The sequence below is a fragment of the Vitis vinifera genome, chromosome 9 (assembly GCF_030704535.1).
Source record: "Vitis vinifera cultivar Pinot Noir 40024 chromosome 9, ASM3070453v1".
Lineage (NCBI taxonomy): Eukaryota > Viridiplantae > Streptophyta > Magnoliopsida > Vitales > Vitaceae > Vitis > Vitis vinifera.
The window spans coordinates 9,629,515-9,645,829 of NC_081813.1; the positions used below are offsets into that span (position 1 = coordinate 9,629,515).

The following is a 16,315-nucleotide window of genomic DNA, read 5'->3' on the forward strand; positions in this document are numbered from 1 at the left end:
TATAAATATTTTAAATTTTAAAAACAACCATTCAGCCCCTAAGTGTTCCCTTTTGGATTTTTGGTTTTTCAAAAACAAAATTGTAGTTCTTTAAAATAAAAATGGATTATTCAACAAAAACAATTACATATATTTCACTTTAAAATTAATTTGAAAATAAATGAAATAATAAAACAAACTTTGATTAACCTAAATAATTATTAATATATAATTTATCACTATTGAAATTATTGTCTTTTCTTTGCTTAGTTTCATGTCAACTACAAATTTAACTTAATTTACAGATCACAATTACTTTTCTAAAATAACTAATTCATTACAAAAATAAGAAACTTAAATTCCTTCTTACTTTTCATTTTTCATATTAAATTAGATATCATCAATTTGAAATTAAGTGCATTATAATTATTATTTTGATGAAATTAACTATTTTTATTTGAAAAAATGTCTCTATCAAAGAAAAGATAATTGGGAGAACATTTTGTTTTTTGTTTTTTGTTTTTTATTTATTAAAAGAACAGTACATACAGTCTTTTATATTTGTGGCTTGAAGAATGGGTTGTCACAAACTTGTAACAAGCTCTGACTTAGATATCTACTTCTCATAGAAATAGAAAAGTAGGGAAAAAAAAATACTAAGGTAGAATTAATACTATTTTTTATTACAAAAATACCCCAACTAGTTTTAATACTCCCCCTTAAGATGGAGAATGAATCTTGTGAATTCCCATCTTGCCAAGAAGATAAATGAATTGAGTAGAATAGAGACGTATAGTCAATAGGTTTGCAAGTTGGTGTTGTGAGAAAACATGTACCATTTTGATAACACCAGTTTGTACATTTTCTCTCATTAAATGGCAGTCAATTTCAATGTGTTTAGTACATCCATGGAACACAAGATTGACTGCAATGTGTAAAGTTTCTTAGTTGTCACAGAATAGCAAGGCAAATTGTGTATGTTCAATATGCAGATCTTTAAGCAAAGTGAGAAGCCACACTAGTTCACAAGTTACATTTACCAATGATTGATATTCTGCTTTAGCTGATGATCTTGATATCGTTTGTTATTTCTTTGATTTCCATAAAACCAAAAAATCCCCAATGAAAATACAAAAACCACCAACAGATTTTCTATTGCCTGGACTAGAGGTCCAATCAGAATTTGCAAATCCCTTGGTGTTAGGATCCATTGGTGTTTTGCTTGGTTTGCATCTAAGTAAGTTTGAATTTGATAAGAGCTGCAAAGCATAGTGTATTTCACTAAGATAAATACCTTTAGAAGATCTAGCAACTTCTAACCCTAGAAAATATTTGAGCTTGAAGCATTCATTAAGAAACTTCTTTAAGTCATCCACCTCATTCTGATTGTTGCTAGCTAAGATAATGTCATCAACATATACAAGCAATGCCATGAAGGAATTACCGTTATTTTTCACAAAAAGAGAGTTGTTAGTAGTTGATTGCTTGAAACCCTTGGTGATAATTGATTCGTGTGCAGCTGGTGCTCCTTGATTGAGGGATTAATCAACAAAATTTATAACCTATTACACCATATACTAGGGTAGCAAAGACAAAGCTACTATAGCATAGTGGCTCTAGGATCGTTCACTGGGATGGGTTTTCACTTTGCAAATGATATTAATTCAAAGCTGAATTGGTGTCTTTTCATTTCAAGGTTAGCTTTAAAAGAAAACATAAAGATGTTTGAAAGAAAAAGGTTTGGTTTTAAACTAACCAAAAATAGTAACTGATTTTACTTACAAAGAAAAGTGTTTCTTGGAGTTTCAGATTACTAGGCTCAGATTCCTCACACAAAAAGGAAGTTCCGGTCACTTGTTTCTTTTCCTCGCATTAGAAAATTAACATATAGTTCCTTCTCCAACCGGTGTTGTACAGATACTTCCCATTAATGGGTTCAAACACTAAATCCCTCTCACTGATGCACTTTGCAATGGCTCATACCTCTCACCTAGCACTTGCCATTCAAAGTGATCTTTAACCTTGGATTACCCGTCAAAAGTTCGCAAGAGATAACTAATGGATGTCTCCTTGGAGTCCAAAAGCTTACCAAGTGTTGGCTATTCTAGAAAATCCTACCTTCAAGTCACCTCTCAGAGGCTCGCAAGGGGTAAACTAGTGCATCTCTATGGTTGGAGATCACTTGCCTTACCAAGTGTTGGCCCAGGTGATTTAAAGGCGTTTTAAGTTAACTAAAAATATAGAAATCACTAACGGGTCACACTTTCTCTTCATTAAAAACTAAAACAACAAAACTTCCAATTTATGCATGTGGAAACTTACCCGGCTTTCCTTACTCCAAGAGACAAAAAGCTTAGCCTCTCATCCTCTTAGGAAAAATCCTCAGAGTTTGGTTGGCTAGAAATAAAAAGAAATGAAAAATGAAAGAGAAGGAAAAACAGAGCAAGACTTTGTATATTCTATATATTGATTGATGGATTACATATATGATCTCCCTATTACAGTGGATGCAAGAGAGTTTATATAGGAAGGTAATTTACCCTTCCTTGGATACTTCCTAGCTAAGGAATTACATGAGTGGTTGAATACAAGGAGAACATGGAAATTGTACATAAATATTTGAAGAAAAGATCTAAAAGAGTCAGTGCAAAAATATCGGGAAGCTCTAGGAACATTTCGTAGGTGAAAAATGGTGTCTGCGAGATTTCGCAGACACTCAAGAGGGCTGCGAAATATTTTCGCATCAACAAGCTGAACTCGCACCGCTGCGAAGTTGGCTTTCATCTTGTGGTGTTTGGCTTCCATCCCGGCGTAAAACTTCAAGGGAAATCCAAAGCACTGTGCAAAAAGGCTGCGAAATTCTCGCAACAAAAGGCTGATTTCGCAACACTTTGCTGAATCCTTCCTTCAGCTTGGAGTAGTTATCTTCCAAAGGCTGTAACTTCCTCATTTCAGCTCCAAATCGTACACGGTTTGAAGCATTGGATTCTTGACTTCCTGAGATTTGAAATGATATATAGCATGTAGAAAATGGACTTCGGAAAGTGCTCCAAAAGTGCGCAAGAAGACTGCAGCTGCTGTCCTCTGTTTTCTTCACTCTGTTTTTCCTCTCTCCTTGCTTCTCTCCTTGCATACTTTGAACGACTTTGGCAAAGGGATATGGAGCTCCAAAGCTTGGTTTCTTCATGAATTTGAGCTTCCAAAAGCTTTGCCATGAACTATATACAGCTCTCCCTCATTCTTGGATTGCTTTGGTGATAAAAAAGCTATCAAAAACACCAAAACTTACACAATTTGATTAGAAATGATTGCAAGGGTCCTTAACATGTTAATTGAGTTAAAAGGCAATAACTACTACTCAAAAGTGTTTAAAAGGATTAATTACAAGCTACAAAATAGCACTTTTTGAGTAGTAATCAATAATCATACCAAAAAATTTGAAAACCATTGCCTTGAGGCCTGCTTAATTCCATACAAAGATTATTTATGAAGTTTACAAATAGTGTTTACAGGCAAAGTGAGCTCTCTCTCACAACAGAAACCAGGTGGCAAGTTCATGTACACTTCGTCATTAAGATCAGCATGCAAAAAAGTATTATTGACATCTAATTGGGTCAAACTCCAGCTATAGATGGAAGCTAAGGCAAGTAACTTTTTGACTGTAACTAGTTTGGCCACTAGAGAGAAAGTGTCAAAGTAGTCAATGTCTTCTTGTCCTTTTGCCACTAAACTAGATGTGTAGTGTTCTATGGAACCATTGATTTTGAATTTAATATGATCAACCCACTTGCACCCAATTGGATGCTTATTAGGTGGCAATGTGGTCAAGGTCCATGTGACATTACTCTTTAAAGCTTATAGTTTAATTGACATAACCTATTACCATTTTGGAAATGTAGTAGCTTGGGAGAAACTTGTTGGTTCAACATGAGAAGAAATGACATGAACAAAGGCTCAATGATTTGGAGTTAGTTTTTTATAACTGAGGACATTGGACAAGGAATGAGAGGCGGAGTGAGAACCATTGGAAATGGAATAGTAGTGGTAATCTTTAAGATAAGATGGGGGCTTTATGACATGAGAAGAACAAGAAGTAAAGACAGGTGGTGAATTGAAATTATAGAGAGATTAAAGGACACATCGGTAGAAGAAACACTAGATTCAATGGAAGAGAAAAATGGTAAAACACGATCAGAAAAAAAATCAGGTAGAGAAGGATCTTGACACATTTCCTAAAAGGGAAATATGCTTTCATAAAAAAACAACATCTCTAGAAATGAATGTGGTGTTAGTTGTCCAATCAAGCAACTTATATCCTTTGAATCCAGTAGGATATCTAAGGAAAATTGCTTATGTAAACCAAGGAGAAAACTTTGTGCGATAATAAGGCAGAGTGGAGGCATAGCACAAACAACCAAATGTTTGAAGATGATTGAAGAAAGGATTCTTGTTCCATAGTAATTCAAAAGGTGTTTCGTTCGCTAAAAGTGAAGATGGTGTTCTATTGATTAGATACACAACAATGAGTACACAATCTCCCTAATTACCTAAAGGAATGTGATTGGCAGTGTAGAGCCCTGGCAACATTCAAAATGTGTTGGTACTTTCGTTTAACTACTAAGTTTTGTTGTGGCTTATCCACATAAGAATGAAAAGACATGATGCCTTCTTTATAGAAAAAACCAGAGAAAGAAATTCAGGCTCTTTGTCAGATTGAACGGACTTTATTTTGACCTCAACTTGGTTTTGAATTAAAGAAAAGAAGGTGGGAAAGACTGTTATCACTTCAGATTTTGTATGCAAAAGATAAATCCATGTAAAACGAGTACAATCATAAACTATTGTTAAGAAATATTGGTAGCCTTCAACAGTGGTGATATGAAAGGGGTCCTAAATGTCATAGTGAATATGTTGAAAAGGTGTTGCAAACAAATTATTTAAAGAAATGAAAGGTAATCTTCGTTGTTTTACTAAATGACATATAAAGCAATGATCAGGATTAATAGACAAATTGGGAACATTCAATTCATTTCTTAAAATTTAAAGTTTAAATTATGAGGGATGACCTAAATGAAAATACCAGAGATCATTCTATGACAGTGAAATCTTATTACACTTTTCTAAAACATATGCAAACTTAAAACTAGAGCTTGAAGGATTAAACATTGTAGAGATTGGCTTATCTTCTACCAATCCCAATCACCATGCCTTGAGTATGGTCCTAAATAATACAAGAGTTAGTGAGAAAATTGATTGAGAATTGACGATTTTTAGTAAGAGCATTAATGGAGATGAGATTGAAATGAAAATCAGGCACAAACAACACATCTGATATGAGCAAATTGTCAAGCAGTTGGACTGAACTTATGCACTTAATAGGAACTGAATGACCATTTTGGCAATTTTATGTATGAATTAGTAGCTGGAATGGAAAAGTAAATAACATACATGATGAGTAGCTCCTGTGTCCAAAACCCATGATTTGGAGGAAATAGAAGAATGAGAAGATCTAAAAGAGGAAGAAGAGACAATACCACTGAGGCTGCAAATCGAGGGTCTACTCTAGTACGATTTAGAAGAAACGTGAGAATTGCCCTGTAACTGTGAGCTTAAGAGTGCAATGAGCTGTTGACATTGAGAGGGAGTTAATTAACTAAGAGAGGTTTCAGACGAAGTTGAACTTTCATTCATGGTAGAAGGTGCTTGATTCACATGAGCTTTGGTCAATGTAGACTTGGGTTTTGGATTATAACCAGGTGGGTATCCGTGAAGCTTATAACACCTGTCAATGGTGTGGCCCTGCATACCAAAATGAGAACAAAGAAGTCTGTCTCGCTTGGGTTTGCTTTGTAATTGTTGGCCAAGGTTGTTGTAGAAGAATTGGAAGCTGAACTCATAGAAGATGTTGTTGCAAACGTTTTGAGGTCACTAGAAAATAGTGGATTTCAGTTAAGACCATAAAATTAATAGTGTGTTGACATTCTTCCTAAATGATCAGAGAAAACACCTTCGATAGAGAAGGCAAAGAGGTCACCATTAAGATTTGAGCATGAGTTTGAGCATAAGATTCATTAAGTCCCATGAGAAGTTGCATAACTATTCTTGTTGCTGAAAATCCGTCCATAACTTCATTCCACCACATTGACAAATAGGTACAGGTTGATATTCTTTGAGCTCATCCCAAAGAATTTTCAATCTAGTGAAAGACCCATTAACATCAAGAGATCCTTGATTAAGAGCAGTAAGTTGCTTTTTTATTTGAAAATTTTGAGGACCATTGCTTTGGTGAAAATGATCACAAAGATCGATCCAGATGTCAAAAGCATTTTCAATGTATAAGAGACTATCTGCTATTTCCTTAGAGACAACATTGAGAATCCAGGAAATTATCATGCTATTGCAACGGGTTCAAAAACATCAAGGAGAAGATGATTAGAGGCTAGACGATCGATGCTTCCATTAATGAATCCAACCTTATTCTTCACAATGAGCACCATGAGCATGACATGACTCCAAGTGTTGTAGTTAGATCCAGTCAAATTGTGTGAGACCAAGACCAGACTTGGATTATCACCATTATGCAGATAAAAGGGGCTACCAGAATCTTTCATTAGTGAAGTATTTGAGGTACCAATAACCTGTCTACTGTTGGCATTCCAGTGATCTCCTCGAGCCATCAAATGAAAAGGGGAAGAAAAAAAGAAAAAAATAAGAGAGAGCGGATCATATATAGAATTGCTCTGATAATCGTAACAAACTTGTAACCAAGCTCCGACTCATATATTTGCTTATAAAAAATAGAAAAGTAGAAAAAAAATACCGAGGTAGAATACTAATTTCTTTATTACAAATTAAAATACTTCAACTAGTTTTAGTATTCTCTAAAACTATTTAAAATACCTTTGTTCAAAATTTATAGGGAATATAAAAAATAAATTTAAAATCATGGTTGTTTTGCTAAAAAAAAATAACCACCAAAACATTACAGATCGGTGGTGACACGAAACATTCGAGGACAATTATAAACAGAGCAAAATGCTTGCAATGTCATTAACAAGAAGATCAAAACGGTGGCGACAAACGTTAGGAGCTGCCATGAACCAATCACGTAACGCTTCATAAACTTTCCGGCTTTAACCTTCCATATGCCAGTGTGATAGTTGTTCACATCTTCAATCACCTTATCTAAGAAGGGCACCTTTGTCAACCTTATGGACTTGCTCATCCCATTCCACAGGTTGGCCACCTCTTCATCACTCTTCAATCGGTTCAAAATAATACCTCTTTCTCTCAGAATCTTGGCATCTTCCTCCGTATCAATTATCCCATTCATTAGTTCAGTGTACCGAGTCATAACCAGTGGCCCTGATGCATTTGATGCTTCATATGCAACCAAGTTTCTCAAAGTGACCTCTGTGTTTACGTCTAAACTAACAGTAGGGAGGTAAAGAGTGGCCATCTTAGCATCGAAAGTGATGGATGAGATGCTACCATTAGCAGGTAAGAAGCGGACACCGGATTTATAGAGCTTCGACACTGAAGGGATGGCAATTTCCTCTATCAGCGGAGGTTTGATGATGTTACTGTTGGAGTTGGAGTTCCCGTTTTCGGGATTGCTTTCTTCTTTTTTTTGGGAAAAGAAGATATATTCGACGGGTCGTTTCAAGATGGAAAACCCGGGGAGATTGAAGATGATTTTCCAAGGCAATTTCAGTATGACTTTTACTGGATCGGAAGATAAAAGTCTCTTGAGAAGACTTATTGGGCCTTGATTCGATGTTGAGAGCAGATTCCAAATTATCTGAAATAGCTGTTGCACATAACTGGAGTCGCCAAAAGATCCTTCTTTGCCCTCCTTTGATTCATCTTCGTTCTCTACTTCAATTATTTCAGATGGTTCTTTTGATCTTGGCACGATGATATGGTACAGAAAGTCCAGCAGGTGGGCTTGCTCCTCAACGTGGACCTGGGTCAAGTCCTCCTTCATCCGAAACGGACAAAGATCTTCACCAAACCCGGCTAACATTGAACGCAACATATCATCAGCTTGATCTAAAGTCGGGAACTGAAATTCTAACACTTTCCTCAGTACAAACAATGGAATTTGATTCTCAACCATCACCATGTCTCTAAGAATCGCATTATGAGCTGATTTGGTCCCGGCATAATCAACTAGGTGTGACATCCTGGAGGAAACTCTGGTCAGCAACCAACCCGCCTTGATGGAATAGACTTGAAGGAACTCAAGCAAGAAAGAGGCATCAATAGCCATCATCCACGCTAAGGTATCACCATTGAACTGCAAGAACTTGTGGTAGCAAGCTCGAATCCTTGGCTCATGCTTGTTCAACTGATCAACAAGGCTTTCAAACTTCACTCTTTGGAGATGCTTTTGAGTTCTTTTCGCTGCTGCAAGCTTATACCTCTCCATCTCATAGAGCTCCGGCTGCCAGTGATGATAAGGCCCCAGAGCAACTTCTTGAGGAACGTAGCAATCCGGCTTAGCAGCCATTAGGGTTTTGGGCACATTGTAGATGTTCACGGGGACTTCACTATCTTCTTCAAGCTCTTCATCTAGAGTCCTACGTATCTCAATCACCCACCTGAGCTCATCAAAGCGTGGGTTAGAGTTGGAGGTCATGGTGGATTGAAGAGAAGGAAGTTTTTTCCTTTTGGTGGAGTTGGCAATTCAATGTAGTGTATTAGGTATGACGGAGTTAGGAAAATGAGGCTTTATTATATATATTATGAGACGTGCCGTAAATGAAGCGATTTTCTCTTTGGTAGGGGATAGGATCGATGGACTTTAATGAGAATGCGTTTTCCACATGTTTTGTTTTTTTTAATAAACATTCCACAATTGACCGTGGCTCTTTCTCACCTTGAGATTAATTTGGAAGACAGTCCGTTAGGTCTTAGATGAGATTCAAAGAGACATAATAGGACTAATCAATCCTGCGTTTTTCCATATATTTCTTTTTCATTAGTGGACATTTTTTTTCTCTTTAAGTACTTAGTTCAGAAGGGCAGTTAGGCAGCATGTGGTATGAATGTGAAAAAAGGAGACGTAGAAATGTATTCTGCAACCCCAAATTGAAGTTTTTTGAGGGGCCGTGGAAAGTATATGAGTGGAGTACAAGTTAGGTACATGAATTTTCAAGATATCACTTTGTTTTTTTATTTGACCTCTTGTGCGAGGGGATTATTAGAAATGTTTGTTGCCTAGCTTGCCTTCGACAAAGTATTGCTTAGTTGGGTATGTTCACAGCATACCCACCACACCTTTTTCCAACAGCCATTTTTTGTCATAAGCTACTCCAACATGGGCATGGGCTTGGTTTTCCTTTATGATAGACAAATGGATGGATGCATAACTAAATAGGTTTTAGATGAAGAAATAGGGTATGAGGCACGTGGGTTTTAAAAAGATGCATAGAAAGGTGGCCAATGTAAGCCATGCGTGAAGGTGGTGTAACTGAGAATGTATTGCTTGTGCTGATGTTGCTGCTATTGCCACCGTGGGTCTTCCTAGCTAAGTATGCATTTCTCTACTTGCTCTTCAAATTTGCAGAAAATAGTTCCAGAATCAGACTGTAACCTGTTATCTGCACTGCTTCTTTCAACCGAATCACTAAATTAAAATGCCCAGAACTCTATGCTTATTGTGAAGATATGCAGAATTGTAAGCAAAACAGAGGAGAAAACAGAGGAGCACTCAAACGTGTATTGAAGCTGAAATTCTCCTTACATTCAGATGAAATAAAAATGTACAGGTGAGGTCTATTTATACACTTGAAATGGATCAATAAAGCTGTTAAGTATTGACAACTGGCATAACTAATTTAACTGACATTAGTTAGATGAATTCTGTTTGGCTATTTGTGATTTTAACTCTAATTCATCTATCAGATTTTGGATATTCCAACACCCCCCCTCAAGATGAGAATGAATGTTTATCATTTCCATCTTGCTGATAAGATGATGAAAATTGAGACATCCGAGAGGTTTGGTCAATATATCCGCCAGTTGATGCTTGGAAGGAATGTGGATTATTTTGATCAAACCCTCTTGCAATTTCTCTCTAAATAGATGGCAATTGAGCTGTATATGTTTTGTTCGTTCGTGGTGTACTGGGTTGGAAGCTATTTCTGAAGCAGGTTTGATGTCAGTATACAGCAGTGCTGGTTGAGGATGCTTAACATTCAAATCAGCCAACAAATAAACCAACCATTGAAGTTCACAAGTTGTAGTGGCTAAAGCTCTGTATTCAGCTTCTGCCGAGGACCTACTTACAGTAGGTTGCTTCTTTGATTTCCAAGATATGAGAGAGTCTCCTATGAAAACTGTGAAACCAGTAACACTTCGCCTAGTGTCAATGCAGCCACCCCAATCACTATCAGAATATGCCTTTAAATGTAGATCAGATGAAGCCTTTAGGAATAAACCTTGACCTGGTGTTGCCTTAATGTATCGAAGAACTCTTTCTGTAGCTTGTAAATGTGTTGAATGAGGATTAGACATAAACTGGCTGAGAGCTTGTACTGCATATGCCAAGTCAGGTCTAGTGATTGTTAAGTAAAGAAGTCTGCCAATGAGTCTTCTATATGATGCAGGATCAGACAATAAAGGACTTGAATCATTGGCAGTAAGTTTTAAACTTGATTCCATAGGAAAACCAACTGGTTTAGAGCCAGAGAAACCACTATCTTTCAATACATCCAGAGCATACTTTCGTTGAGACAACACAATACCTTTTGCTGATTTGGCTACTTCAATGCCTAAAAAATATTTCAGTTCACCTAAATCTTTTATAGTAAAAGATTCATGGAGAAACTTCTTCACAACATCTATTTCCTTGAGATCATTTGAAGCTATTATAACATCATCAACATAGATTAATAGAGCAATGAAACTAGTTGATGTTTGTCTGATAAAAAGGCTTGAATCTGCCTTTGCTTGACTGAAACCAAACTTGAGTAAAGATGAAGACAACTTTGAGTACCACTGCCTGGAAGCTTGTCTCAAACCATATAAACTCTTTTTGAGTTTACAAACCCGAGGGTCATTTGGTGTTGAAAAACCTGGTGGCAATTGCATGTAGACCTCCTCATTTAAGTCTCTATGTAAGAAGGCATTATTTACATCAAGTTGATGTAAATACCATTGTTTAGCTGCTGCAATAGCAAGAAGCACTCTAACTGTTGTCATCTTTGCAACAGGAGAGTATGTGTCAAAAAAATCAAGCCCCTCTTGTTGAGTGTAGCCCTTGGCTACAAGCCTGGCTTTGTACCTTTCTACACTTCATCCGCCTTAAATTTCACTCGATATACCCACTTACAACCTATAGCAGTTTTGTTTGGAGGTAAAATTGCAAGATCCCAAGTTTTATTATGCTCAAGAGCTTTTATTTCATCAGTCATGGCAGTTTGCCAATGAGGAATTGAGACAGCCTGTTTGTAAGTTTTTGGTTCAAAAGTGGATGAAATAACAGAGATGAAGGCTTTGTGTTTGGAGGATAATCTGGAATTAGATAAAAAAGAGAATATGCAATAGGGCTTACCAGATGAGGAGCAGCTTGAAGGTGCTTGAGTTGCTGAATCAATCTTAGTCATATTACCATAATAGTAATTCTGCAAGTATTTAGGTAAATGCTTAGTTCTTTCAGACCTTCTAAGACTATTAGCATCATTGTTTGCATGAATTGTATTTTCAGGAATTGAAGACTCAATAACAGAGGTTGGATTAGTAGAATTTGTAGAACCAGAAGTTATAGAAATTGAGTTGTTTGGTTTGCAGGATTTGGATTCATATATTTGGGGAAAATCTAGAAAAACAAAAGGTTTGTGAATTGTGTCTGGAATAGAGGGAAATGTAGATTCATGAAAAAGTACATTCCGAGAAACAAAAGTTTTGAGAGTTGTTAAGTCAAGAACTTTGTATCCTTTAATGTTTGGTGGATAACCAAGAAAAATACATTTTGTTGCTCTTGGATGGAATTTGCCTCGATTGTTTGTGATTGTACTAGCAAAGCATAAACAACCGAAGACTTTGAAGTAATTGTAGTTAGGTGGCTTTTGAAACAATAACTGATATGGTGTTTGATTATTTAGAATGTATGATGGAGTACGATTTATCAGATGTGTGGCTGTTAATACACAATCTGTCCAATAGGATAAGAGTAATTTTGACTGAAACATGAGAGATCTAGCTACATTCAATAGGTGTTGATGTTTTCTTTCAACCCTTCCATTTTGTTCAGGTGTTTCAACACATGATAATTGATGAATAATGCCATGTTCTTGATAGAAAGTAGGCATATTAAATTCTTGACCATTATCTGATCTAAGAGTTTGAATATTAGTGTTGAAATGAGTGTGAACATAAGCTAGAAAGTTGGTAAGTATAGCTCGAGTTTCTGTTTTGGTTTTCATTAAGAATAACCAAGTGAATCTTGTGAAATCATCAACAATAGTTAGAAAGAATCTGTAACCAGAATATGAAGGAATGGAAAAAGGCCCCCAAATGTCAGTGTGAACTAATTGAAAGGCTTTATTTGATTGACTATTTGATATAGGAAATGGTAGCTTTTTCTGTTTAGCTAATGGACAAATCTCACAAACTTTGTTATGAATAGTCTTTATAGAAGAATCAGAACTATTTATGAGTTGTATTTTTGCATTTGGAATATGGCCTAAACGAAAATGCCATAGATCATAATTAACAGTACAAGACTCAACTAAAGAACTAGAAGGTAAACCAATTGAACTAGAAAGCATTTCTTTATTTGTTTGAGCAGATAATTGTTGAAGATGGTATAAACCAGATTGAACTTCAGCAAGCCCAATCATCCTCCATTTGCTGAGGTCCTGCAAGATACATTTGGATTGAAGAAAAAATAATCCAATTGAATTATCTTTAGTTAATCTTGATGCAGAAACAAGATTGACATTGAAAGATGGAACATAAAGAGCATTGTGTAAAGTAATATCAGGTGAGAATTTTACAGATCCAGTGAAGATAATTGGAACTGTTTGTCCATTTGGTAAATGAACTTTGGAAGATGTTTTAGGTAAAACAATCGAGTCAAATAGAAGGGGAGAACATATCATATGATCTGTTGCTCCTGTATCAAGAATCCAAGTAAACTGGTTCTTTGATGAAGAAACTGTATTGCAGAAAAAAGGAATTACCTGAGGTGGATGCAACATTGACAGTTGCATTAGAATTTGTGTTTGAGTTGGAAAGGCTGTTTGCTAGAGTAAACAGATTTTGGATTTTTTCTTGAGAAAAAATCATGTTGGAATTACTTGAATTTTGCTCCAAAACATTAGTATTATTTGCAGTGGGCAATCTTTGAAATTTTTTGGCTGCAGTTGGTGTAGAGTTGAATCTTTTTCCTCTTGGTCCTTTCCATCCAGGAGGATATCCAATTAGCTGAAAACATTTATCAACTAAGTGACCCGAATAACCACAATGAGAGCAGATTGCATCAGACTTTCCTTTCTGCTTTGTGAATTGAGTATTACTTGTTGAAACGATTCTTGATGATTGTTCAACAACCATTGCTTATGAATCAATGGAAATGCCAACTGCATTAGTTAATGATCTTTGACTCTCTTCTTGTAAAAGTAGAGAGAAAACTCTGCTCATAGATGGTAAAGGAGATTGCAGTAGCAATTGACTTCTAATTGCTAAATAAGAATCGTGAAGCCCCACAAGAAATTTCATTACATAGTCTGATTGCTGTCTAGCAGTCAAGTCCTTCAAGATATTACAAGAACAACGATTCAGGTTCCCACATCTGCAACTGGGAATAGGACGATAGCTAATGTATTCATCCCATAAAGCCTTGAATTCATTAAAATATTCAGTGATAGATTTTGAATTTTGAGAAATGGAACTTAAGGATTTTTCCAGGGAGAAAACCCTTGGTCCATCACTTCTGAGATATCTGATTTTCAGCTCCTCCCAGATATCAAAAGCATTTGTGAAATAGAGAAGACTACCACGGATTTATTTGGCAATTGAATTCATTAGCCAAGACAGGACAAGATTATTGGCTCTTAGCCAAGCAACATGAAGATGAGGATCATTAGTGATCGGTTGAACCAGAGAACCATCAACAAATGCAATTTTATTTTTCACTGTTAGAGCAATTGACATAGATCGACTCCATGCAATATAATTCTCACCAGTGGATATCTCGAAAACCAAAAGTGCGCCAGGATTATCAGATGGATGTAAGTAATAGCAGCTGGATGAATCATATGAAAGATTCTGTGCAGGTCCATTTGATGAATGAGAGTTAGCCATAGAAGCATGTTCTTCCTCAGTCATTATGAAGTAACAATCAACCAAGAAAGATGAAGAAGAATCGAGAAAGATCAAGAACAGCGGAAAATATGAGGCTCTGATACCATGTGAAGATATGTAGAATTGTAAGCAAAACAGAGGAGAAAACAGAGGAGCACTCAAATGTGTATTGAAGCTGAAATTCTCCTTACATTCAGATGAAATAAAAATGTACAGGTGAGGTCTATTTATACACTTGAAATGGATCAATAAATCTGTTAAGTATTGACAACTAGCATAACTAATTTAACTGACATTAGTTAGATGAATTCTGTTTGGCTATTTGTGATTTTAACTCTAATTCATCTATCAGATTTTGGATATTCCAACACTTATCCTCATCGTACAAAGAGCTTACAACCATCCTCAAAATAGATAACACCTTGTCCTTTTCTTCAAGTGCTCCTTGAAATCTGGCCTCCCTTGTACCATCATGTTTAAATTGTCCTAATTGCACAGAAGAGATAGTATCTTCTTTCCTTGCAAGGCCAACAGTCTACATGTATTTTCAAGGCAGTCCAACAAGGACCTGAAGAAGACTTCAGCAAAGCGGGCCTCGGTAAGGACATAGAAACAAACATCGCTAACTCATTAGCAGCTGCTTTCTGCTTGGTTAACTGGCCAGAACTATCCGACCCAAATCAATCTAGTATGAGTTGTCTGATAACTCATCTTCACTGAAAATTGGACTTTTCATAGCTCACCAATTGAAATGCTTTCAGCGTCCTTATGCACATCGTTGCAGATGGACTTGCCATTAACCTCAGTAGGTGTTGATGGCAAAATTCCTTCGCTGCTATAGTAATCGCCAACAACAAAATCTTGATCAACGCTTCACAGTAATCCTTCTTTCCTCCTACAAAAAGATGTCCGGACGGGTGGTCCGGACACACCCTCCGATGACTAAGTCAGAGTTAAGAAAGTAATAAGGAACAATTTTCAGCCTGTTCTTTGGGAGAGATGTTTTGTTAATAACCTTACGGATTACCTCTACCTTCTGAAAATTTACTTGGAGTTTATATATGAGTCAAGTGGTATGGCCTTGCTGTGGTAGTGGGTCCCAAAGTCATGATTGCGGCTCATATGGCGGTGGAGCAATCATGACTTTGTGGGTGTGAGGTGATGGTTGTCAGAAGGGTGTTCAGGAAGCGATTGTCACCTCAATTTGTGATCTTCTGTACCTGGAATGCGTCAGGCAATCTGAGAAGATTTGAGAGTGTCTTGTCAAGTGTGTCTTGCATTAACTATCGGAGGATTTGGTCTATAGTGTCGTCAGAGTAGCTTTCTTAATTGAGGGGAGAAATAGATCCGGCAAGCTGTGAGTGTCTCATGAGGCGAATCACTTGGGGAATCCAAACCGTCTGCCGCGAAGGGACTCCGGATAGGGATTGCAAGAAGATCTGGACAAACCTGAGTGAGGAAGTTGAACCGCACTTCCCTCCTATCCGGGGAAAAGTCCCGGCTGAGAGGCATCCGGAGAAGTTAGAACGTCGCCCGTACAGAATTCCCCCCGGATGGAACGGGCAATGCCACGTGTCGCAAGAGAATTGTCTTCGTGGCTGAGGGAGAGAGAGCCACGTGGCACTTGTTAGGGAGGATCCCACAGTAGCCATGTAAGATGGGGACGTGAAGAGTGGTTGGTGAGCATGGTGATGTGGGATAAGCTGATGGTGCTGGGTATGGTGATGAGTTTGGTGGGTATGAAGGTTGGGGAGATGGTGAGCTGGTCCTAAGGTTTTAGGCACGGAGTTGTTTGGCTTGAGAAACCGATGATGCTCTTCCATCAAAGGACAATTGTATTCGGGATCATGAACAGCAACTCGATCATTCTCATCCACCAGAATTTCCCGAGCTTGGATCCAATTGAAGGAGGGCCCAAGTACCTTATTACATAGCATTTTCAGGTTTAAGGAAGTAATGATACTCCAGCCGAATCATCTTTCCAGATCGAACTGACATAGATCTCTCATCCATTTCAAGAATG

The 16,315-nt window shown here is 37.1% G+C and overlaps 1 protein-coding gene across 1 annotated transcript; it reads right to left on the reverse strand.

Annotated features, from left to right (window-relative positions):
- Positions 1-6,961: 6,961 nt before the first annotated feature.
- LOC100267964 (putative UPF0481 protein At3g02645) lies at positions 6,962-8,620 on the reverse strand. The gene has a single exon (XM_002269556.3). The coding sequence runs from the start codon at positions 8,618-8,620 to the stop codon at positions 6,962-6,964; it is 1,659 nt and encodes a 552-aa protein (XP_002269592.1).
- Positions 8,621-16,315: the final 7,695 nt, after the last annotated feature.

What these genes read in the sequence shown, in the direction of transcription:
- LOC100267964 (XM_002269556.3), bottom strand. Translation starts at nt 8,620, where the DNA reads ATGACCTCCAACTCTAACCCACGCTTTGATGAGCTCAGGTGGGTGATT.